The 25,288-nt window shown below is 32.1% G+C and overlaps 1 protein-coding gene across 2 annotated transcripts in view; it reads left to right on the plus strand.

The window, feature by feature from the left end:
• The first annotated feature begins 18,506 nt into the window (after nt 1-18,506).
• Nucleotides 18,507-25,288, plus strand: part of LOC143922744 (protein apterous-like) — a 128,195-nt gene continuing 121,413 nt past the window's right edge. For both annotated transcript variants that reach the window (XM_077446083.1, XM_077446084.1), the window contains exon 1: nt 18,507-18,719. In XM_077446083.1, coding sequence (XP_077302209.1) covers nt 18,672-18,719 — 48 coding nt within the window. In that variant the 5' untranslated portion in view covers nt 18,507-18,671. The remainder of the gene's footprint in view (nt 18,720-25,288) is intronic.

The raw sequence follows: 25,288 nt of genomic DNA on the forward strand, positions 1-25,288 counted from the left end.
TATAGATATATGCCCAGTAAATACGAATCTGGTAATAAAAAATGTTGATGGCTCGAGTTTCGGAGATATGTATGTGTTTTTTAAATTGCGCGATTTTTCTATATCTTGGTGTTGTTTGGTCGATGTCTCAAAATAAGTCAATTTTCTGTTCAAAATGAATATTGTAATCTATAATCGAGTATTTTATCTTTCATTTGTAGTACTTTTTAGCTTTCAAATCTCTCTAAGTAGTCGTCCAGTTCAAATCAAAAGTCAAAAGTACGTATTTTCACTTGGGATTTTTTCCCACTGTTAATACTATTTTATATTGAGTATTTTCTATTGAAACATGTTTATTGGGATAGTGTACTAGCTACACTATTTTTTGTTTTCGTTTAAAAGGGTTAATTGGAAGTGTGCTGAATTTTAAATCGGTAATATTGCGAGCTAAAAATTCGCTACTATTATTTACTATGTAGTATTTACACTAATCTGAATTGAATTAATATGGATAATATATTAAATTGTCTGTATATGAGAATTAAATAAATTTCCACTTAGAAAAATCATGTTTCGCCTATTCTTGTAGATTAATAATCAAAAATCGTTTATTTTATCGAGGTGCGCCAGTTATCAATACATTAAATAAAATTATTGTTACGTACGCCGTGGATTGAGCGAATTGTACTTAGACCAACGGATATCTGTTATCGGATTAACTAAATGCATGCACTTACTTCCAAAGATTATATCTGGACTCTAAGTGCATTTAGGCTAAACAATGACCGATATTAGTTATTTCTCAGAATCGGTACGGGGAGACCCAATATCGGGGAAATACATATCCGAATACGTGACTATACAACAGGTAAACAGATTAGGCGTCCTGAGAGATCTACCCTTTATAAGGCGGTACGTAGGCGATATCAGGGCATTCTGGACTTAGCAGTGACACTGCGTGTATCTCCTTAATCATCAGTAAATGCTGTGAAACGACTGTTGGCCTTTTACTTGGATCCTCCACCCACCCCTACGCAACATTATTTAAGTTAAATAATATGAGTAGATTCGTTAAAAAAAATTGAGCTTATATACTTATTATTTCTATGAATACTAGGTGAATTCTCCGGCGTTGCTCGGGTGGGTGGAAGATTAAAAACATAGATAAAGTAAAAAAAAGTGGATCAAAAATTTAACTTAGACTTTTATGTTGATTTCCAAGAAAAGCGTCATCGTATTGTTTTGTTGTATGGAAATGGTGCAAGAAAAGCTCGCGCAATAAAGGGAAAACTGTCATATGATATAACGTGTGTACAAATTTAGGTACAGTTTAAAATTTAACCGGAAGCAGAGTTCGTTGTTAAACGAGTGTGTAACGTACGTTAAACTTCACTTTCATGTTTCGACACGTGTGACAATTTATCGTCGTTTATTTAAAAAAATATGTAATAATAATAATCGGGAGTAAAAGTGGAAAAACATAATAATAAGACAAGTGTGTGGCGTGACAAATCGGTCGGTCGCTTTCTAAACGGTTATTGTCCGACCTGTCATACAATGTTAGCGACGGATCAGCAACCTTCTCTGATATGAAATTTTATTATTATTAAACAAGTGACGACATCCCACTGATATTGTGGACACACTCGGTGTTGATGATATGCACGATCAAGTTATATGATCATCAGATGTAAGTGGCTTTTATTTGTGATTGGATATTGTTTTTATCGCGAGCTGATTTCCAAGCAAAGTTGCCGATCGAAAGCAGTCCTCGTATAACCACGTTTAAAAATATTTAAAGTTATAAAGGTGGTCTAAAAAAAATGTTAAATGGATGCACTTGTATTCGTACATAATGTTATTTAAATATTTTAATTCTGTCTTTAAATCTCTCTTTTTATTTAAATGCAGGTTGTGCCTTTGCTTTGCATATATTTTAGTGCATAGTATTTTTTGTATAAATGTTTCTTTTATTAAAAAAAATGTCATTAAAAAAATATGTTTTCAAAATTTTATATAGATGTCACTTTAAGAAATTAAAAACTAAGACTTAAAACCAACTACTTGTAAAGTATTTTAATTATGATCATAGATGTCTCAAGATTAAATATGAAGGCGTTTATAATTAAATTAAATAGTGACATCTATAATTAATATAAATAATGAGACATCTATGATAAATTTAAATATTCATTTTGAAAGTATAGCACATTTTGAGCATTAAATTAAATTATTATTAATTATATTCACAGATGGCATTATATTTTTGAAATTTTGATTTGGAAATTAATACAAATGTTTTTTGAATATGAATACTTCATTATTTTTGTAATTCTAGAATAATATAGAAAATGAAATAGTGAATTATTCTTATTTATAATTTACGCAATTAACAAAATTACTTGCATGATTAATTGCGAAACCGAAAGCGTTATTATTAGTCACCGGACCCAGAAGGTGCCGCGTATTGTTCAAAGGTTGTAAATGCATTGTTAAAGGTTTGCCGAACCTTTTTTACAAAGAGTTTACAGCAATGGAACAATGGATAGCACTGTGAATAAATTAAAAACTTTTTAATGTTTTTATTTGTTTTATCAATGATAATACATACTTAAAGAAAGGTATGTTGAATGTACGTGTTAATTATAAGTCAAACAATAATTCATTCTACATTTTTTTAGTTTGAATCCTTCAAGTTTTTACGCAGCATTCTTTTAAAATAAATTTCTTAATTTAAGAGTCATAAAATCTCGATTCCAATATCACAATTCAAATAAACAAATTCAAATATCAAAATAAAACGCATTTTATAGAATTATAGATGGGTTTTACTTTCTAACCTTTCTAATTTCCACGCATCGAAACAAAACTGGAGTAAACGTCTCAATAGATAGAAATTATTATGAAAAGCCATAAGTTCAAATCGTGGTATAATTATTTCGATGTATGCCCATTCTACATTCCGAATGTTCCTACATACATAAATAATGATGTGGGACTTACATAAGTATTAATATGTCCTAGGCTTTTAAAAAATAATAATAAATATAATAAAATAGTTTATTGTATGTATGTACATACATCGTTTGGTTTAACAATTATGGGCTCGTTTATTGTAAATATTTTTTGATTTTTACGCTCAACTTAATGTGCTGAAGTTTTATATGAATTAAATATTTTTAAACAATTCAAAAAAGCATAAGTGCATATGTACTTATGATACGACTTATCTCGAAGAAAATATTTTTCAACTTTTAGCATTATGTCGATGCTCAAAAGTTTTTTTAACATTTCAATGAGCAAGTGTAATAATGGTTTCACGACAAAAGCTGAGATCTGAAAGCTCCATTCGACCACATCATTGATCTATTATATGTACATACATATGTACTATAGATAATGGTTGGATTTGTTACTTTATTGTTCGCTTGTTCGGAGCATATTGGAGTTTGGCTCTGTAAGTTGGAGTCCCACTGAAATTAAATTCTCTCTCTTGATAGAAAGAGTTGCCACTGCCTTTTTACAAGGTATGCTAGGCTTTGACTCACTATCTCCGAGAAGAATTATTGCCATTTCCAAATATTTCTTTGGAGTATTAAAGGGAAGAATCGACAACCCTTCGATTTTATTTGAATTTAAATTTTCGCCGCCCGAATGCGGTGGAGCTTTGCGTCATCATTTACTTTTCCAACCTATTCCTGCGAAAACGTCTGCTTTCAATAGCTCGTCTCTTGTAAAGACTATCCGGTTCCTTAATGTGATTGATGAGCATTTGGACCTGTTCAATTGTCATGTTGATGAGCTGGTTAGGTTCTTGAGATTCAACACGAGACTTTTTGAATGAGGTGAATGATTGGAATTTTTATTGATTTTATTTTGTTATTTTCTTTCTTTTGCTTTGTAAAACTAGTGTGACGCTTTGGGGCAACCTGTCAGGGCACACTGGTCATTTTATTGTTATTATTATTATAAATAATAAATTAAATAAATGATATGTATGTATAGTTTGATCAGCTGGATCTTCTGTTGACTCAATATTTTTCCGTGGACCAAAATTGGGTGTCATTTGGGGAGGGTGGGGTATTTTCCTCCTCCCACCTAGATTTAGCCAGGTAAGGAATATACCGATATCGTCCACGATGAAATATTGCATTCAAACATTCAAAGAAAATGTAACATCAATGATTCCCCGTAGTTTTAGTGAGATCTTGAAACTGATAGACCTATTCTGTTCTCTTAGCCGGTGACATCAATCGAAAATGAACGTTTTTTCAGTTGTATCAAAGAGGGTAAAAACATACATGAGAAACAAATGTGGAGATTTAATATGAGTGTTGCGCAAAACAGAGACGAGTGGAAGCGTGTTGGAGAGGCCTTCATCCAGCAGTGGATGGCGAGTGGCTGTAAATGATGATATTGGTATTGATAAATTGATTGATGATAATTTTGCTAGTATGAAATAATGACGGTGTCCTTTGTTTATCAACATTTGGTTTCGTATATTATAATTTATAGAAAAGTAGCTGAACCTGGCATGCGTTGCAATGCCAAAATAAGGCATGCAATTCCCGTTCCCGTTCCCGTTCCCGTTCCCGTTTCAAGTGATGGTTGGAGCTCTACTAACGTCTCTTCAACGCCGTGTCGTCATAAACCAACTGGTAACGTGGTTAACAACGAACACATTTCCTTGACTACACAATGGCGCTTCAAACTGTCGCGTCGGTAAAATCGTAATTATGAATATTATTATTAAGAGGTCTTTTCCCGTATTTTTTTTCATAGTAAGCTTCCCGGACATGCATACAACAAATCTTTAAAGTTTCATCGTAATTGGTTGAGTGCCTTTGGAGCCTATACGAGACAGACAGACAGACAGACAGAAAAACAGAAAAACAGACTAATAGATATTAAATTTCATATATTATATATAGACTGATTCGGACTGAATTTTTTTTACATGTAATATAAATAATAATATTTATAACCTTATATTTTTTAAATATTTTTATCTGAACCGAAAGTAGTACTTTTACTATAGAGAATCGAAGTTTTTTATGTTTTTCTCAGAAACCGTTTGGTTTATTCAACTGAATCATATCTAGTTTTAATTTGCAATTATTATTATCCGCTATTTTATAGCTTATAATTTTATAAGCTATAAAATAGCGGGATATTTTTAACACCGTTAGTCCTATCAAACTGAAATTTAGTATCGCTTACTGAAATTCTTATCGACACGACGTAAATTTATTTCAAATTTTTAAGTTGACCGGAAATGGTACCTCCCCTTATAGGTGTCCTCTTTTTTTTTAAGTTTTTGAATTCATTTATCTCCCAAACCACTAACTGAATTGGACTGAATTTTTTTTAAGTATGATAGAAATAATAATTTTTAAAATATCGTATTTTTTAAATATTTCTATCTGAACCGGAAGTAGTACTTTTACTCTAGAGAATCGAGGTTTTTTATGTTTTTCTCAGAAACCTTTTGGTTTATTGAACTGAAATTTCATATTTAAAATTTTATATCTTAATACCAAGTTATTTATAAAATTTAGTAAGCATCCGTCAACCGGAAGTGGCAGTTTAATCTTGTTCGATTTTTCTTCCACTATTTTTTTCGACCCCTTAAACATGTATGTTCGTCACAAAAAAATTCAAGTATAATTCTTGTATCAATGTGATGAAAATAAAAAAAAAATATTAAATTTTATAAACCGGAAGTGGGAATTTTTTCTCTTAGAAAGGTTGAAAATGTTGTGCCCACTACTCTGTCCACACCCCTCAACGTATTAAGCTGAACATTTATATTTCTATCCTTTATGTACTAACTTAGAGCTGGTAGGATTTTGGTCAGAATTCGTAAGCCGGAAGTAGTATTTTTTTTTAAAACAATTTTTCATTATTTTTTCATTGTTTTATTTTGACCTTTTAAATTATTTTAAGCTTCTTGATATTTATTGTGTATAATAAAAATAGTGATTTTAAGTGAAAATAAAAAAAAAATCACTTAATTTAACGAACCGGAAGTGGGATTTTTTTCCTCGTAGAAAGGTCAAAAATGTTGTGCCCACTACTCTGTCCACAATTTGTAAACAGGAAGTAGTATTTTTTTTTTAAACAATATTTCATTATTTTATTTTGGCCTTAAAAATTATTTTTATTTTCTTGATATTTAATGGGTTAATACTGATAGTGATTTTTAGTAATAAAAAAAATTTGAACAAAATCTGACAACCGGAAGTAGAACTTTTGTTTTGTGCAAGTTTCCATACATTTGCGCTCAATTTGTATCGCTATCATAGTCATTAGTTCAATATCGAATTTTGTTTTGTAACCTTCTTATATTCCTCAAATACCTAGATAAAGTCATGGGTTGGTCACACCCGATTTTTTTTACTAGACTTGTCTATGTTTCACTTCGTTAATGATTCAGTATCTATTCCTACAGTCTTCCGATCGTTTTGAAACTTTGCCATTTAACGCGGTTTGGTCTACGATGGAAATTTAAATCGATTCTGATAGTTTAATGGTGAAAAATAATTGTAATAAACACGTCTATTAATTTATCTTTTTCACACAATATCTTATAAAATTTGCATTATAGGCTCTCATTTTCTCTCATTTATATTTTTACTTCATTAATAGGTTATATAACTTAAATACTTATAGCACTATATTGTAAACTTGTTATTTTTATATCTAAATATGTCCTTCTTTATGTATATTATATTGTTATTTATAAATAGGACTTGGATTTTTTTGATTTTTAAATGCTTTTTATTATTACGAAATTATGTTCACAATACATCTTATATCTATTTTAATAGCTACTGATCTACTGATCATTTTCTATTTTACAATTTAAATTTAATTTGGTTAGTAATCATAGTATTATATTATTCTAATGTTAATCTAAAGCATAATAGGAAAAAGAGCTCAAAAACCTATTTACAATCCTTATAAATGTTCATAATACATCTAATACATAATATTAATTAAAGACACTCTAAAGTCGATGACCTAAAGCAGATTGTGTTTAGGTAATCTGTGTTAATAGGACTCGGATGATATTTTGTTTCTCTTTATTTTTATGCATTTCGATATCTGCTGTCTGTTGATTTTTCAAGGGAACAATTTAAACGTCCATTTTATAAAACAAATGGGCATTTAAAAAATTTTGTACATTTTTTTTGTGCATCCCTCAATGACGTATACAGATTGCATTAGAAACTTTTGCTTTGATCATTGAAAAAAATATTTGCTAATTAAAAAGCGGCTGTTTTCTACTTAAAAAGCGGCTATTTGCTACTTAAAAAGAGGATGTTTGCTACTTAAATGTGTATTTCAATGACCAAAATACGAACCGACAACGACCAACGCTTCTCTCTACTGGATCCCTTCTTTTTTACTCTTCGGCTTGCGGTCTTCGAAACCTACGACCTTGGTTTCGACTGTACGACCTGACATCATCATCCATGTTCATACGTAATACGTAAACAAAAGTAAACACTTTTGACGGTTGACATTATTTGGTATTTGTGTTAATACAAATTTGGTTGGTATATGTATTTAATAAGTTTGTATTTTTATAATTTAATATTTTTAGTTTTATATACTTTTTTCACTTATTGTTATTTTGTATAAATGGATTTGTACACTTTTTCCATCGTGATTAAATTACATTCTTGATTATTTTCTTTATACTTGCTACAATGGTAGTTTTAAACAAGCTTGTACGCACCATGTAGTATAATTATATTATTTGTATTTAATATGTACTTTCATGATATATTTTAAATATTAAATATTTTAATAATAAATAAATTGTCTATAAATAAGCTTTTATAAATTTTTAATGTGGTCTACCTTCACGTTTACACTTTAGTATGCGGTCTACCTTCTCGTTTTTACTTTAATATGCAGTGTCGCTTTCTCAGTTCTCGCGTGTGATAGTGAGACTGAATAATACCGACCCTAAGAACCTAATCTTAAATTAATTGGGCCAACCTTAACTTAGCCTAACCTAACTTGACCCTTAAATAAATAGGTGTTGGCTGCTAAGATAAGTTTTTTTTTGTGAAAATATTGATGAAATAAAACTTCAAGGTAGTCAAGGAAATGTGTTTGTTGGTAACCACAATACCAGTTGAAGAGTTCCAACCATCACTTGAAACGGGAACGGAAACGCAACGGGAACGGGAACGGGAATTGAATGCCTTATTCTGGCATTGCAACGCATGCCGGGTTCAGCTAAAATATTAAATTATTATTGAATATTAGTTCATATTAAAACTATTTGGAGTACGGAGCGGAGTTGGAGCAGTACTTGAGTGTCGGAGCCAGTTGTGTTATGCTAAATAAAAATGTACCAGGGTGGTGTTTAATGTTTACGACCCCCCCCCCCCCCCTTAAACACTCTTTTCGTTACTTAAAAAATATGTATCCTAATATTGGTAGTACAAATATGTATAAAAAAAAATCAAACGCTAATTAACTTAATTAATTAAAAGTCAATCAAAATGGTCTGAGTAAGTTATTATTTTTTGCAATATAATAATATACAATGTTGAAGATTCGATTTCGGCATCATTCAAAGTGTCTATAATTTTTTCAACGGGTTGTTGTTTGGCTGTTTTTAAAAATTTGTCTGCACTCAAATGGGTATTTGAGTGAGGATACGGTTATAGTCACCAAATGTTAAAACGAGAGTCTGCTCACAATATTTGGTATACAAAATTTTATATGAAACTAGCTGCTCTCATTCCTGTTCCCGTTTCCGTAATAGTGCGAAGTAGGCGCGGCGCGATTATTGTCATTGAAGGCGGGATAGCTTTACTTTCGCGTTAGTAAAATCGTAATTATAAATATTATTAAGAGGTTATTTTTTCACAGTAATCTTTCCGGATATGCATACAACAAATCCTGAAAGTTCCATCGTAATCGGTTCAGTGGTTTAGTAGCCTATTCGAGACACACACACACACACACACACGACAGACATTCATTTTTATATATGTACTAGCTGAACCCCGGCATGCGTTGCAATGCCATAATAACGCATGCAATTCCCGTTCCCGTTACCGTTCGTGTTCTCGTTCCCGTTCCCATTTGTCGGAAAAACGCAGGCAGCGAACACATTTGAAATTATTGCGTTGCAATGACACTCATTCCCGTTTTTCCCGTTTCCATTCCTGTTTTTTTTTTCACGGAAATCTTTCCGGACATGCATACGACAAATCCTGAAGGTTCCATCGTAATCGGTTCTGTGGTTTAGGAGCCTATACGAGGCACACACCGACATTCAATTTTATATACATATATAGACTAGCTAAACCCGGCATGCGTTGCAATGCCACAATAACGCACGCAATTTCCGTTCCCGTTCCCATTCTCGTTCCCGTTCCCGTTCCCGTTCTCATTCGCGTTCCCGTTCCTGTTTTCGTTCCCGTTCCCATTTGTCGGAAAAACGCAGGCAGAGAACACGTTGGTCGCGACGCGAAAACATTTCAAATTATAGCGTTGTAATGACTAGAGGTAGGATAGCCAAGGTGCCGCTCATTGTTCCATTGTTGTAAATCCTTTGTAAAAAAGGTTTGACAAACCTTTAACAATGCATTTACAACATTTGAACAATACGCATGAACGGCACCCTCTGGGTCCGGGCTTTAGTAATGACTAGACATATGATAGACACAGTGCTTTTTCCAGGAATTGGGGCGGTTTAGCTCTATTTACAAAGCTAGAGTCCAAAAAAAAAACGTTCGGCGAACCTTTAACAATGCAATGAACAATACGCAGCACCTGTTTTTTTCTGTTTTTTCGCAGGGTCTGTTTTTTTGCCTGCAAACTTGGTTATCCTACCTCTAGTAATGACACCCATTCCCATTTTTCCCTTTCCGTTCCCGTCTTTTTTTTCAGTTATCTTTCCGGACATGCATACAAAAAATCCTGAAAGTTCCATCGTAATCGGTTCAGTGGTTTAGGAGCCTATTCGAGATACACACACAGACATTCAATTTTATATTTTATATGTAGATAGATTTATATATTTTTATTTTTATATGTAGATAGATTTGAATCGAAAAACAATAATATTCAACCAATAAAATCGTAGCCATAAACTTGTTTTCGATTCCCAACAAAAAATTCTTACTTTTATTTTATTTTATTTATTGAAAAATCAACAGACAACAAGATGTAGACATGCATAAAAGCAAATAGTAAACATATAATATATATAACATCCGAGTCCAATTACAGATTTTTACAAAGATAAACAAATGAAAAAGATATTTACAAACATACTGACTTAAAAAGTCTCTTACGAAATTATATTATATTAGATAAGAAATAATTAAAAAAAATAAAGAAATTATTTTCCGCCCTTACAATGTTACAAAACATTTCACGAACGCGACAGCATACTTGAGTGAGTGTCGCACTACATCGGACCAACTACATACATACATATAATACCAAACTCTTTCCAAGCTCCCAGTAATACAAAATAAATCCCTAAAAATAATTTATAATACAACCACATATACTAAATTGAATAAACTGAATGCCATACATAATATTCCGTTTGTTACAGACATTTCTAACAAACTAACCAGTAGATTCTATGACAGAATCACTAATAACCATACTAACACACTTGTGAAGAGTCTCGGTGATTACAATAAAATGTCTATACCCTTCAGGTATAACACACAGATTACCTAAACACAATCTCCTTTAGGTCATCGACTTTAATTAATATTATGTATTAGATGTATTATGACCATTTATATAAGAATTTTAAATAGGTTTTTCCTATTATGCTGTACATATCAACATTAGAATAATAAAATACTATGATTATTAACAAAATTAAATTAAAATTGTAAAATAGAAAATGATCAGTAGATCAGTAAAAAAAATTTGGGTGTGACCAACCCATGACTTTATCTATATATTTGAGGAATATAATAAGGTTACAAAACAAAATTCGATATTGAACTGATGACTATGATAGTGATACAAATTGAGCGCAAATGTATGGAAACTTGCACAAAACAAAAGTTCTACTTCCGGTTGTCAGATTTTGTTCAAATTTTTTTTATTACCAAAAATCACTACCAGTATTATACTCATTAAATATCAAGAAAATAAAAATAATTTTACAGGTCAAAATAAAATAATGAAATATTGTTTTAAAAAAAAATACTACTTCCGGTTAACAAATTCTGACCAAAAGCCTACCAGCTCTAAGTTAGTACATAAAAAATAGAAATATAAATTTTCAGCTTAGTACGTTCAGGGGTGTGGACAGAGTAGCGGGCACAACATTTTTGACCTTTCTACGAGAAAAAAAATCCCACTTCCGGTTCATTAAATTAAGTGTTTTTTTTTTATTTTTACTTAAAATCACTATTTTTATCATACACAATAAATATCAAGAAGCTTAAAATAATTTAAAAGGTCAAAATAAAACAATGAAAAAATAATGAAAAATTGTTTTAAAAAAAAAAACTACTTCCGGCTTACGAATTCTGAACAAAACCCTACCAGCTCTAAGTTAGTACATAAAGGATAGAAATATAAATTTTCAGCTTAATGCGTTCAGGGGTGTGGACAGAGTAGTGGGCACAACATTTTCGACCTTTCTAAGAGAAAAAAATCCCACTTCCGGTTTATAAAATATAATAATTTTTTTTTGTTTTCATCAAATTGATACAAGAATTATACTTGAATTTTTTTGTGACGAACACACATGTTTAAGGGGTCGAAAAAAATAGTGGAAGAAAAATCGAACAAGAGTAAACTACTACTTCCGGTTGACGGATGCTAACTAAATTTTATAATTAACTTGGTATTAAACTTAAACTTCTAGATATGAAATTTCAATTCAATAAACCAAAAGGTTTCTGAAAAAAACATAAAAAACTTCGATTCTCTAGAGTAAAAGTACTGCTTCCCGTTCAGATAGAATTATTTAAAAAATATGAGATTATCAAAATTATTATTTGTATTATATTTAAAAAAAATTCAGTCCGATTCAGTTAGTGGTTTGGGAGATAATTGAATTCAAAAACTTAAAAAAAGAGGACACCTATAAGGCGAGGTACCATTTCCGGTCAACTTAAAAATTTGAAAAAAATTTACGTCGTGTCGATAAGAATTTCAGTAACCGATACTAAGTTTCAGTTCGATAGGACTAACGGTGTTAAAAATATCCCCAAAATACACACACACACAGACACACACACAGACACACACACAGACACACACACACACACACACAGACACACACACACACACACACACACACATTTTTTTCTAGATCATGAAAACGTGATCAGTGATCGATTCTGATTTCGAATCAGTCAAAATCTCGAGTTCGAATTTTCGCATGATCACAAAACTTCGTCTATTGTTACTATGTACGTACATAGATAAAGTAAAAAGGGTGCATGGTAAACGGTACTATGTATATATATATAATATATATGAGTGGCATGCGGTGAAATTATCTCTCTTTTTGTCATACAGCCTTGTTTAATGTGCGCGCACAGAATACGGAAGGAAAAGCCTGTTCCTCTTGATCCTGTTGTATCCTGCTCGCGCAAATTAAGTGAGTATGTACGACGGGGGAGAGACCTTTTTTTTTATCTTTCGACTTAAGATCTTTCGATTTTCGATCTTTGCCTTCCGATATTTGCGTTTTCGGGCGTTTCACTTTCGGTCCCGTGAGATAGACCCTTAAAATAGATATAAGATGTATTGTGAACGGGCGCACCTCAGGGGATCGAATTAGAAATGCACGAAAAACCAAATATCGGAAGGCAAAAATCGGAAATCGAAAGATCTTAAGTCTAAAGATAAAAAAGGGTGCATGGTAAACGGTACATACTCACGTACATTGAGCATTTAGAGACAATCCAGAAGCGTTTTTTGCGCCATTTATCGTATAAGACTGGTCTTAATTGTTAACTGGTCTAAAACTGTTACCATCTTATAATGACAGACTTTCTTTTTTCCATATTGCAAGTTTGTCTCAGCGCAGAAGGGTATCTGATTTGTTAATTTTATATAAGATTACTAATGGTATTATTGACACATCTGTTTTAAGTGAGATTAACTTATTGACGTTAATGCCCGATTCACCAGATGCACAAATCTTTTTTATCCACCAATTTGTAAAAGCAATACTTTTTTCAATAGTGCAATCGTTCGTATATGCCGTATTTACGATAGCTTAGATGATTGTTCTGACCTCTTTAGTGACTCTTTGAGTATTTTTAGGACAAAGGTGAAGAAAATAATATGTGATTGATTTGCTTCTTCGCCTTCATCGTCTTTCTTTTTCTTTTTTACTTTATCTGTTTCTTTTCTTTTTTTTAAATCTTGATGTTTTTGTATTTTTACTTTTTTAATATCACCATGTGGTGCTCACTGTAAATGGAATATTATATTTTTATTTATGTTTATTATTATTTTTTGTCTCACTATACAACTTTCTTTTTATATTTTATTCTGTATGTGTGCCTATTTAAATAAATAAATAAAAATACTCACTTAATTTGCGCGAGCAGGATACAACAGGAACAAGAGGAACATGATCACTATTATTATACATCTATCTTTGAATTACATACATATATGTATGTATATCGAAGATCCGAAATCTAACTGCTCGTATCCAGTTATTTCATATGCACGAACTATGTACTATAAATGCACAAGTGCTATATCTCTCCTTCTGAAGTATTCGAATCGCAGAGGGTGATCGATACTTTCCAGACAGTTGCACTAAAAAAATAATTTTTCGACAAGTTGAATAATATGCAAATCCAATTTCTGCTCTCGAATTCAATTTGGAAGCAAGTTTGTCTGGAATCGATAGCGCTGAAAATTTTTGCTGTTATATTTTCTGTTGCTATATTCAAATTCGTGACTAAGTCAATTTTGATAAAACTTTTATTTGTGTTGCTTCTGTTCTATCTTGGCTGCGAGATGAAAGTGAATTTAAATTATATTGAACCTTTGTACATACGTATTTTGTATGTAGCAGTGATAGCAAATTGGATTACCGTCTGAAAGACTCATAATTTCGACTATTTTTTTATTTTTATATGAGTTTTCTCAAATTTAACTCAGCATATGAGCCGTTATATTTAAACCGCGGAAATCCAATTTTTCAAAAACGCTTTCTGTTTGACTTCATTGACAAATTGTTATCTTCTTTGATTTGATATTTCCAGACATCTTTTGATAATTCTATTTTTTTTAACTTATTTTGATTTGAAATGCCCAGAATTTTCTGAAAAGCAGAATAAACGTATTACAGGCCACCAATATTTTTACAAGACCTATTTTTAAATCGATAAACCCAAATCATTATATTTAATGTTTTGCGTTTTGTCTCCCGTTTAATCTCTCATTTAATTTGCACGAGCAGGATACAAGAGGAGCAGGCTTTTCCTCCCGTATTCTGCGCGCGCACATTAATACGGGGGGGAAAAGCCTGTTCCTCTTGTTCCTGTTGTATCCTGCTCGCACAAATTAAGTGAGTATGTACCGTTTATCATGCACGCTTTTTTTTGATCTTTCGACTTAAGATCTTTCGATTTTCGATCTTTGCCTTCCGATATTTGCATTTTCGGGCGTTTCACTTTCGGTCCCGTGAGGGAGACCGCTATTTTAATAGCTACTGATCTACTGATCATTTTCTATTTTACAATTTTAATTTAATTTTGTTAATAATCATAGTATTATATTATTCTAATGTTAATATGTACAGCATAATAGGAAAAAGAGCTCAAAAACCTATTTATAATTCTTATATAAATGCTCATAATACATCTAATACATAATATTAATTAAAGTCGATGACCTAAAGGAGATTGTGTTTAGGTAATCTATGTGTTATACCTGAAGGGTATAGACATTTTGTTGTAATCACCGAGACTCTTCACAAGTGTGTTAGTATGGTTATTAGTGATTCTGTCATAGAATCTACTGGTTAGTTTGTTAGAAATGTCTATAACAAACGGAATATTATGTATGGCATTCAGTTTTTTCAATTTAGTATATATGGGTGTATTATAAATTATTTTTAGGGATTTATTTTGTATTACTATATGTATTATATGTATGTATGTAGTTGGTCCGATGTAGTGCGACACTCACTCAAGTATGCTGTCGCGTTCGTGAAATGTTTTGTAACATTGTAAGGGCGGAAAATAATTTCTTTATTTTTTTTTAATTATTTCTTATCTAATATAATATAATTTCGTAAGAGACTTTTTAAGTCAGTATGTTTGTAAATATATTTTTCTTTGTAAAAATCTGTAATTATACTCGGATGTTATATATATTATATATTTACTCTTTGTTTTTATGCATGTCTACATCTACATAAATAAAATAAAATAAAAGTAAGAATTTTTGGTTGGGAATCGAAAACAAGTCACTTAGTTTCTATGGCTACGATTTGATTGGTTGAATATTATTTTTTTTCGATTCAAATCTATCTACATATATCTTCTATATATAAAAAATTGAATGTCTGTGTGTGTATCTCGAATAGGCTCCTAAACCACTGAACCGATTACGATGGAACTTTCAGAATTTTTTGTATGCATGTCTGGAAAGATAACTGTGAAAAAAAACGGGAATGGGTGTCATTACTAGAGGTAGGATAACCAAGGTGCTGTCTTGAAAAAAACAGACCCATAGGGTGCTGCGTATTGTTCATTGCATTGTTAAAAGTTCGCCGAACGTTTTTTTTTTTGGACTCTAGCTTTGTAAATAGAGCTAAACCGCCCCAATTCCTGGAAAAAGCACTGTGTCTATCATATGTCTAGTCATTACTAAAGCCCGGACCCAGAGGGTGCCGTTCATGCGTATTGTTCAAATGTTGTAAATGCATTGTTAAAGGTTTGTCGAACCTTTTTTACAAAGGATTTACAACAATGGAACAATGAGCGGCACCTTGGCTATCCTACCTCTAGTCATTACAACGCTATAATTTGAAATGTTTTCAGAATTTTTTGTATGCATGTCCGGAAAGATAACTGTGAAAAAAAAACGGGAACGGAAAGGGAAAAACGGGAATGGGTGTCATTACTAGAGGTAGGATAACCAAGGTGCTGTCTTGAAAAAAACAGACCCATAGGGTGCTGCGTATTGTTCATTGCATTGTTAAAAGTTCGCCGAACGTTTTTTTTTTTGGACTCTAGCTTTGTAAATAGAGCTAAACCGCCCCAATTCCTGGAAAAAGCACTGTGTCTATCATATGTCTAGTCATTACTAAAGCCCGGACCCAGAGGGTGCCGTTCATGCGTATTGTTCAAATGTTGTAAATGCATTGTTAAAGGTTTGTCGAACCTTTTTTACAAAGGATTTACAACGATGGAACAATGAGCGGCACCTTGGCTATCCTACCTCTAGTCATTACAACGCTATAATTTGAAATGTTTTCAGAATTTTTTGTATGCATGTCCGGAAAGATAACTGTGAAAAAAAAAACGGGAACGGAAAGGGAAAAACGGGAATGGGTGTCATTACTAGAGGTAGGATAACCAAGGTGCTGTCTTGAAAAAAACAGACCCATAGGGTGCTGCGTATTGTTCATTGCATTGTTAAAAGTTCGCCGAACGTTTTTTTTTTTGGACTCTAGCTTTGTAAATAGAGCTAAACCGCCCCAATTCCTGGAAAAAGCACTGTGTCTATCATATGTCTAGTCATTACTAAAGCCCGGACCCAGAGGGTGCCGTTCATGCGTATTGTTCAAATGTTGTAAATGCATTGTTAAAGGTTTGTCGAACCTTTTTTACAAAGGATTTACAACGATGGAACAATGAGCGGCACCTTGGCTATCCTACCTCTAGTCATTACAACGCTATAATTTGAAATGTTTTCAGAATTTTTTGTATGCATGTCCGGAAAGATAACTGTGAAAAAGAAACGGGAACGGAAAGGGAAAAACGGGAATGGGTGTCATTACTAGAGGTAGGATAACCAAGGTGCTGTCTTGAAAAAAACAGACCCATAGGGTGCTGCGTATTGTTCATTGCATTTTTAAAGGTTCGCCGAACGTTTTTTTTTTTGGACTCTAGCTTTGTAAATAGAGCTAAACCGCCCCAATTCCTGGAAAAAGCACTGTGTCTATCATATGTCTAGTCATTACTAAAGCCCGGACCCAGAGGGTGCCGTTCATGCGTATTGTTCAAATGTTGTAAATGCATTGTTAAAGGTTTGTCGAACCTTTTTTACAAAGGATTTACAACAATGGAACAATGAGCGGCACCTTGGCTATCCTACCTCTAGTCATTACAACGCTATAATTTGAAATGTTTTCAGAATTTTTTGTATGCATGTCCGGAAAGATAACTGTGAAAAAAAAACCGGAACGGAAAGGGAAAAACGGGAATGGGTGTCATTACTAGAGGTAGGATAACCAAGGTGCTGTCTTGAAAAAAACAGACCCATAGGGTGCTGCGTATTGTTCATTGCATTGTTAAAAGTTCGCCGAACGTTTTTTTTTTTGGACTCTAGCTTTGTAAATAGAGCTAAACCGCCCCAATTCCTGGAAAAAGCACTGTGTCTATCATATGTCTAGTCATTACTAAAGCCCGGACCCAGAGGGTGCCGTTCATGCGTATTGTTCAAATGTTGTAAATGCATTGTTAAAGGTTTGTCGAACCTTTTTTACAAAGGATTTACAACAATGGAACAATGAGCGGCACCTTGGCTATCCTACCTCTAGTCATTACAACGCTATAATTTGAAATGTTTTCAGAATTTTTTGTATGCATGTCCGGAAAGATAACTGTGAAAAAAAAACCGGAACGGAAAGGGAAAAACGGGAATGGGTGTCATTACTAGAGGTAGGATAACCAAGGTGCTGTCTTGAAAAAAACAGACCCATAGGGTGCTGCGTATTGTTCATTGCATTTTTAAAGGTTCGCCGAACGTTTTTTTTTTTGGACTCTAGCTTTGTAAATAGAGCTAAACCGCCCCAATTCCTGGAAAAACCACTATGGCTACGATTTGATTGGTTGAATATTATTGTTTTTCGATTCAAATCTATCTACATACTAGTTAGTGTTGGTCCCGTTGATTTCAACGGGTGGTTTCGATATTTGGTTCCGATATTTGATTTTTCGTGCATTTCTAATTCGATCCCGTGGGGTAGACCCATTGTGAACATAATTTCGCAATAATAACAATCAAATTCAGTTTTCGACAAAAAAGTTTGAACATCGACCGTCGTATATCGCGCTAGCCACCTATTGTATAACGATCGTGAGTGCAGTTGAGCAGTGTCTTCGGAGCAGTCAGGTTGAGCGCAACTGGCCTGCGAGCGTGTTGAGTGCGTGAGCGATAGTGGGGAGTGTGGGGGGGGGAGGAGCGAGCTTTGCAAAGCGTATGATCGACTGTGATTGGTCGAAGTGCGATTATAGGAGGAGCCTAAGCTCCCCTCTGCTTTGCGCGATAGCTTCAGTAGTGTGGATTGCGGGTAGTGCGGCACATGCGCAGTGAGTATCCGCGTGCGCACACGTCAGAGCGGCGAGCGCTGGCGGCGCGCGGGCGCTCTGACGTGTGATGGGGGCCCATTGCCGTTTCCACTGGGGGGCAAAGCCCCGCAATTGCGCCCCCAACGCCGACACGTGACCGCCACCAACCGCTACCGAACACAGATGGGAGTTTACCAAGAAGCGTCTCCCGCCGGGACTGTCATGCACTGGGTGAGCCTTCGAACTTCAACACTCTTAACCACTCAGTGATCCCACAATCCCACCCCCATCCCACCCCCTTCACCACAACCACCTCATCCTCATCCAAGTGTGTGTGTGTGTGTGTATGACTCCAAAGGGCTGGAAAGCCCAGATCAGTGCTTAGTCAAAGTGGGTTTACATACATATACAGTGTCCAACTTTTATTTATACCTCAAATTTACACAGTGAAGAGATGTCTTGGGAAAGTCTTTCACTTGAGTGATTAGATTTATAAAAGCTCTTAGATATACATATGTATACAATGGCTTATATAGATGTGAATATTGTTATATTTCACTATAGTTCAATTACCATTAGGAACTTATTTGCAAGATTTTTTTTTTTAACCCGTTATTTCTTTTTTTTTTTTGTTTTGTTTTTTATTACCTTAATCCTTTTTGATTAACTTTCTACTGTTATTCACCATAATCTATTATTTAAAAATTTGTCACTATTTTCTTTTTGTATTGTTATTTTTTTTCTTTTTTATTGGCCTTCATAGCAAGTTCCATTTTTCATTTTTATGCTATTTGAAGAAACTTTTAATTGGCTTATGTTTAACTATTTATTTTATTATCTTGGATTTAGCTGTAAGTTTCTCTCTGTTTATTAAATAAATAAAATACTCGGTGTTACTCAACGCCCCACTGTGGGCAATTTGAATCGTTTGTGACGCGTGTTTATGCGTACTGTTATAAATTCATGATGTTTTTCGTTCGATTTTTTTGTTTTGTTTTATAATGTGTGGTTGATCTGTTGCAATGTAGGCAGTGGCGTATCTATCTGTGTATGTACCTGATAGAAAAGTCCAATCGTGAAAGTTTCCATTTAGAGCACTGGATATACTCAGTATAATTTGTCTGAAAAGTTTCGAAAGTAATAAAAATTACTCGATTCATACACTTGTATATTTGTATATATGTACATGTAAAATATTATTTTGCTTCTCGTTTATTTGTGAAATGTGAAAAAAGTTGGATTTACATATCCTTATATATGTATATTTCGTTGCAGACCATAAAAATCTATTTGGGTTCAAGTGAGAAAATTAATCACGTAATTCCATTATTAAAAAAAAACTTTATTGGAAACACAACACAAAATTTTGTAAGCCTTAAATCGAGAAAGACGTATTTTTAAAATCGGTGAACTATGTTAAATTTATTTTTTGTATAATTATCATACTGTGTAAATATGTACGAACGAACAATTTGAATTATTTCATGTCATATTTATAAAATTTACGTTAAGGGAGAGGGTTGGGGAGGCCTTGGATAAATTTTGTATGAAGGCCCGAAATTCTTAGCTACGCCACTGAATGTTCTCCATTAAATTTCAGACCCTATTCGTTAAGGGGGGTGGTGGCCTCATGTTGAGGGTTTCATGGTTGACGTCATCGACCGTTTAAATGGCTTTGATAATACTATTTTGTTTATTTCTTATTTTTGTTAGATTTATACTTAATTCATAGAATACGTTCACAATAGATATATGGAAGTAGTGAAAGCAAGAAGAAAGTTTGTCAGTATTCGGATGATTATTTGAATTTCGGTTTAAGCACTTAGGGCATTATTCGCACACGAGACTTGCTGCTGGGAAAGGTATTTCTTCAGGTATTTGTTAATCCGTACGATATTTTTATTGCGGCAAGTTTCTCCTACATTTCTTCAAACATGGATAAAATAACATCAAAACCACTTCAGGGAGTGATTTTGGGACTGGGTGCCATAGGAAGATTATTCATTAAAAAAAGCACATACCACGTGTCTCTCTGTGTATTTGCGCCTTATTTGCATGAATTGTGCAATGTCAAATAAATTTTTTTTTCAGAATTTGATTAGCTATAACATTATGATATGGAGATTTTTGAAGCGTTAAAGTGGAATTGTATAAATAAGGTTAAGAAACACTGATCAAATGATTTTATAATTTATTTTATGCACTTTCTTTCGCGCTAGTTTATATAATATTTCTCTTATTTTATTGTTGGGGTTTAGGATTATAGCACAAAAAAACTCAACCCAATTACAATTCTAATCAAATTTTCATAATACATTCTATATGTTAATCATTTAAAGACTCATAATGATAATGATTCTCGCCAAATCTGCAAGAATCGCCTCAAAAATTATCATCAGATAAATTTGAAAAACTCCGACTAGAAACAGTTTATCTGTATTCTAATATAATTTAAATCTCGTAATTATCGAAAAAACCAAATGAATTTTTCAATTTCGGTCTGAATTTGAGCATATAATTATTGTTTAACCAGTTAGTGGTTGTACTATTTTTAAACAGGTTTTAAATGCATATAAATTTTCATTTTATAATAATCGTTCCTTCGGATGACTCGCCAAAAATTTTCTAGATTTTTTTCGACTTTTTTGCAATATCGACAATCAAGCATTGATCTAAAATATCCAAATTTAACGTCACAGTTGCGTTGATTCAAATCAATAACTACGGTGTTTAGCGGACTTTTTTAACGCAACTATAACAATATATATATGTAGATCCGATCGTTCAATTTTTTCAAGAAAATCATGGCGATAATTCAAATTAAAATCATCATTAAGCGGTGGGATCTCTTATCATGGCGATGACATTAAGCGACGGGTTATTTTATCATGGTTAGGAAGATTGAAAAAATAAAGTCTCTCAAACATGCATACCAACAAAAGCAATTCAGCTGAGCAACTATATATGTATGTACGTAGATGTGTATAAATGATAATAAACTGCCATTTTTCAGTTAGTACATTTCTGACAAGCAGTCGATGGAGAAGTCACAAAATCAACTTACTGAAGTAAATAAAAGCTTTAGTCTTGCATACCATTTTTGTGAATTTAAATGTTTGATTACAAAAATTTTAATTATTACGTTATTAATATTTGTGATTTAAATTCTCATTTTGATTTTTGTCAGTTTTTAATTGGAATCTTACGTCAAATATTATTTATTTTTTATACACACATACTTTGCAGATTTACATATACATATTTAATTTATATTTAAAACCTAGATAGATTTGGTTGGGTTTTGTCGTTATTATTTTATTGTGTATATTCTTTATTGTTGTTTTTAATTGATTTGAGGAAGACGAAGTATGTATCAATAATACAAATAATATTATATTTTTATATATGTATATATACATGTTAGTTTATTAACCTACAACTGCTTAATAAATATGTAGATTAAATGAGTACATATACATAAATGTTGTATGTACATACATAATATATTTTATGACTTTATTTACTTTCAATTGTGAACTTTAAACTTTGTCTTCAATTAATGAATATAATAAATGTTTACTAAACATATTCTTACATTTCAATATGAAATTAATTGTAATCTATAAGCACAATATACATAAATGTTTTATTAGGTCAATATTTTATGAAACGATGCAAAACAGTGTTTTATAATTTTTTAAATGAAACTATTTTTATTGAAAACAATGTATAATAATATACATTGTTTTCTAGTAAGATTATATTAATATAATTCTAGTAAGATTATATTAATAATACTATTATAAATGTACATATGTATGTACGTTTTTAACTTACACTTGCACATTTAAGAGCGTTCAGCTGCACATGATATTTCGTGGAATTGTTTTATCAGCGTCCGTTTTCGATTGTCGCGTATTTTTCCACATTTTTTTTATCCGCATCCTAAAGTCGACTTTCTAAGCTATTTAAATTGTTTCGTTTATAATTTAATATCGTTCGTGATTGATGCTATAAACGAGCAGGAAACCATCGAATCATCTTCAAACCGTCGCAAGAAGTCGTTGCGGTTTTCCCGATGGCCATAAAACGCGGTTGCGCTTAACGTCTACAAAAAAAATATATATAAGTATGTACAATAAAAAAATATATATTTTGAGGTGTACCTAATACAATATTGAATATTACAAAAAATATATTTCGCCACTCAAGTAAATTTTTGTCTGTAAAAAAAATCAATTTTGTACACGATTCAAATCGTTCGTATATTAAATCCACCATTTAAAGTTGATAACAAATTTGAATCATTTTATTTTCATATTCACTGAACGCTACAGATTTTTTTGTATTATTTATTGATTTGAGAAATTGTCAGGAATAAAAATCCCTAGGCCCAATATTAAACTACAGTTAAATTATGAAACATTTAAAACTTTTTTCTATAGTGCAGATTGTATCAATACAAATGTGACAATTTATATCAAAGTTCAATGTAAACATTAGATGAGTTATATAAAATAAAAATTTAATATTCAGCTGTTTTAATAAACGTTCACCAATTTTTATATGAATTTATAAATAATACTACACTTTAAAAATAATACAATCGGACAGTTCTTTTCAAATCTTCAATAGTTAAACAATATTTGGTCAATAATATACCAGTTACCAGTTAATCAAATACTTTTTTTTTTAACCCGAATTAAATGTTTCATTTTAACATAATGGTTAGAGGATAGTCACAGTGCTATCCATTGTTCGGCAAACCTTTAACAATGCATTTACAACCTTTGAACAATACACGGCCCCCTCAGGCTCCAGTGACTAATAATGATATCTCTTGGGAGTATCTATGCTGGATGAAGGCCTCTCCAACACTCTTCCATTCGTCTCTTTTTTTGCACAGCTCTAATCCATCTCAACATTTTTCTAATTTCATCCACCCATCTTCCTTGAAGCCTTCTTTTCACCCTTTTACATTCTCTCAGGTACCATTCGAGCACTTCTTTCGTCCATTCTTCTACCCACGTAAACCACCCGTTGCCATTTCAATCTCTCCACTCTCTCCACTATATCAACTACCCTTGTAATACTTCTCACAAACGAATTCCATTTCCAATATCTTCTTGTTATTCCAAAGAAACAGGGTTTCATACTTCAGATTGATATATAATATTTTTAATTAAACTTTGTCAACAACCAATTATCCCCTCATGTATAATTGAGTAGGTATTCTTACAACGATTGACCATTTATACATTATTTAACAATGAGCGTAAATCATAAACTTGCGAACAAGTTATTTGTCAATATAATGTATGCTTATTTATACATAATTTGCCAATCTGTAGTGTTCGAAATTAAAGACGTAATATATTTCCCAAAGAAATTTGCACAATATCAACAAAGTCATTTGTTCTCCGCGAAATATATCTATTATATTATACGTATCTACGTAAATATATCTACTTTATTTTTTTTTTGCTCAGTTTGCGGTCGTCGTGAATGCCAAAAAATTTTAATGATTTATGTGAAAATTTCATAAATTAATCTTTCAACGTTAGCACAGCCAAACGAACGAACAATTCATTATATATTTCGTGCCGATGAATAATGCCATTCCATTTCGCATTATGTTTTATTGTTGTGTTTATTTTACAAATGCAATTAATTAAAAATACCGCAATTACCATTTAGACACTCTGTATGTATACAGAAATATTATATCTAAAGCATAATGCGTAAATTGTATACTGAACCGTACGTATGCAAGTACATACAGATGTACATAATTACCCGCTACATTTTGATTCATCTGATCGCTCCAAATATAATACAAACCTAATAAATATACATTTGGAAGCTTAATAAATGTAGATGCTATTATTTTTTTCTTGCTATTTTTAATTTGCAATATCCACGAATTGATATATGTATTTATGCTATAATTTATATGGTTTAATCACCTTTTTTCTGACATATTTACAATGCCAACCATTGAAATTGCATCAATATTTCATCATTTTTAGTTAGTTATTGTATTCGAGTATTGATCGGGAGGTTCGGAGTTCAAATTTTGCATGAAATAAGTACATATACATATGTATGCTAAAAATAGTTATAGATATGGCAAAATTTAAAAGATATAATATTGAAATCAGATTGCGGTGTATTTTATTATAATTTTTGGTTATTAAAACTGTTACAAAATATACTTAAATTACATACAAAATAATTGCCTCTTTTAAATTTTTAATCCGTTTCTCTAAAAGCCAAAAAGAAAAACATTGAAAAAATAGCCTTTTTATTTACACAGTTATTTCATGCCGCGTTCCATATATAATATATTTGGCCTTTCAGATACTAAACCATTTTTTCTTCATTAATTATTATAGGTATATATTAAACCTTATAACCTTCATTCGCTGTTTATCACAAATTTCCGAATGATTTGATCTAAATATACCAAAAATTTTTGGGTACCACTTCTTCGTCATCCCCTTTCATGCCAATTTAAATATTTCACTCATTTTAATATATCAGTTTAATTTTCTATTCCATTCAATGATCACCAAGCTGATGCCATTCGATCACATAATTTGTACAAGTTTTTATTTTCATTGTAATTTCTTTTCATCATATATACATATCTATATATATAAAAATCAATGTTTGTCTGTCTGTCTCGAATAGGCTCCTAAACCACTGAACCGATTACGATGGAACTTTCAGGATTTGTTGTATGCATATCTGGAAAGATTAATGTGAAAAAAAACCGGGATAAAACCTCTTAATAATAA

Source organism: Arctopsyche grandis, chromosome 2 (genome assembly GCF_051622035.1).
Source record: "Arctopsyche grandis isolate Sample6627 chromosome 2, ASM5162203v2, whole genome shotgun sequence".
Lineage (NCBI taxonomy): Eukaryota > Metazoa > Arthropoda > Insecta > Trichoptera > Hydropsychidae > Arctopsyche > Arctopsyche grandis.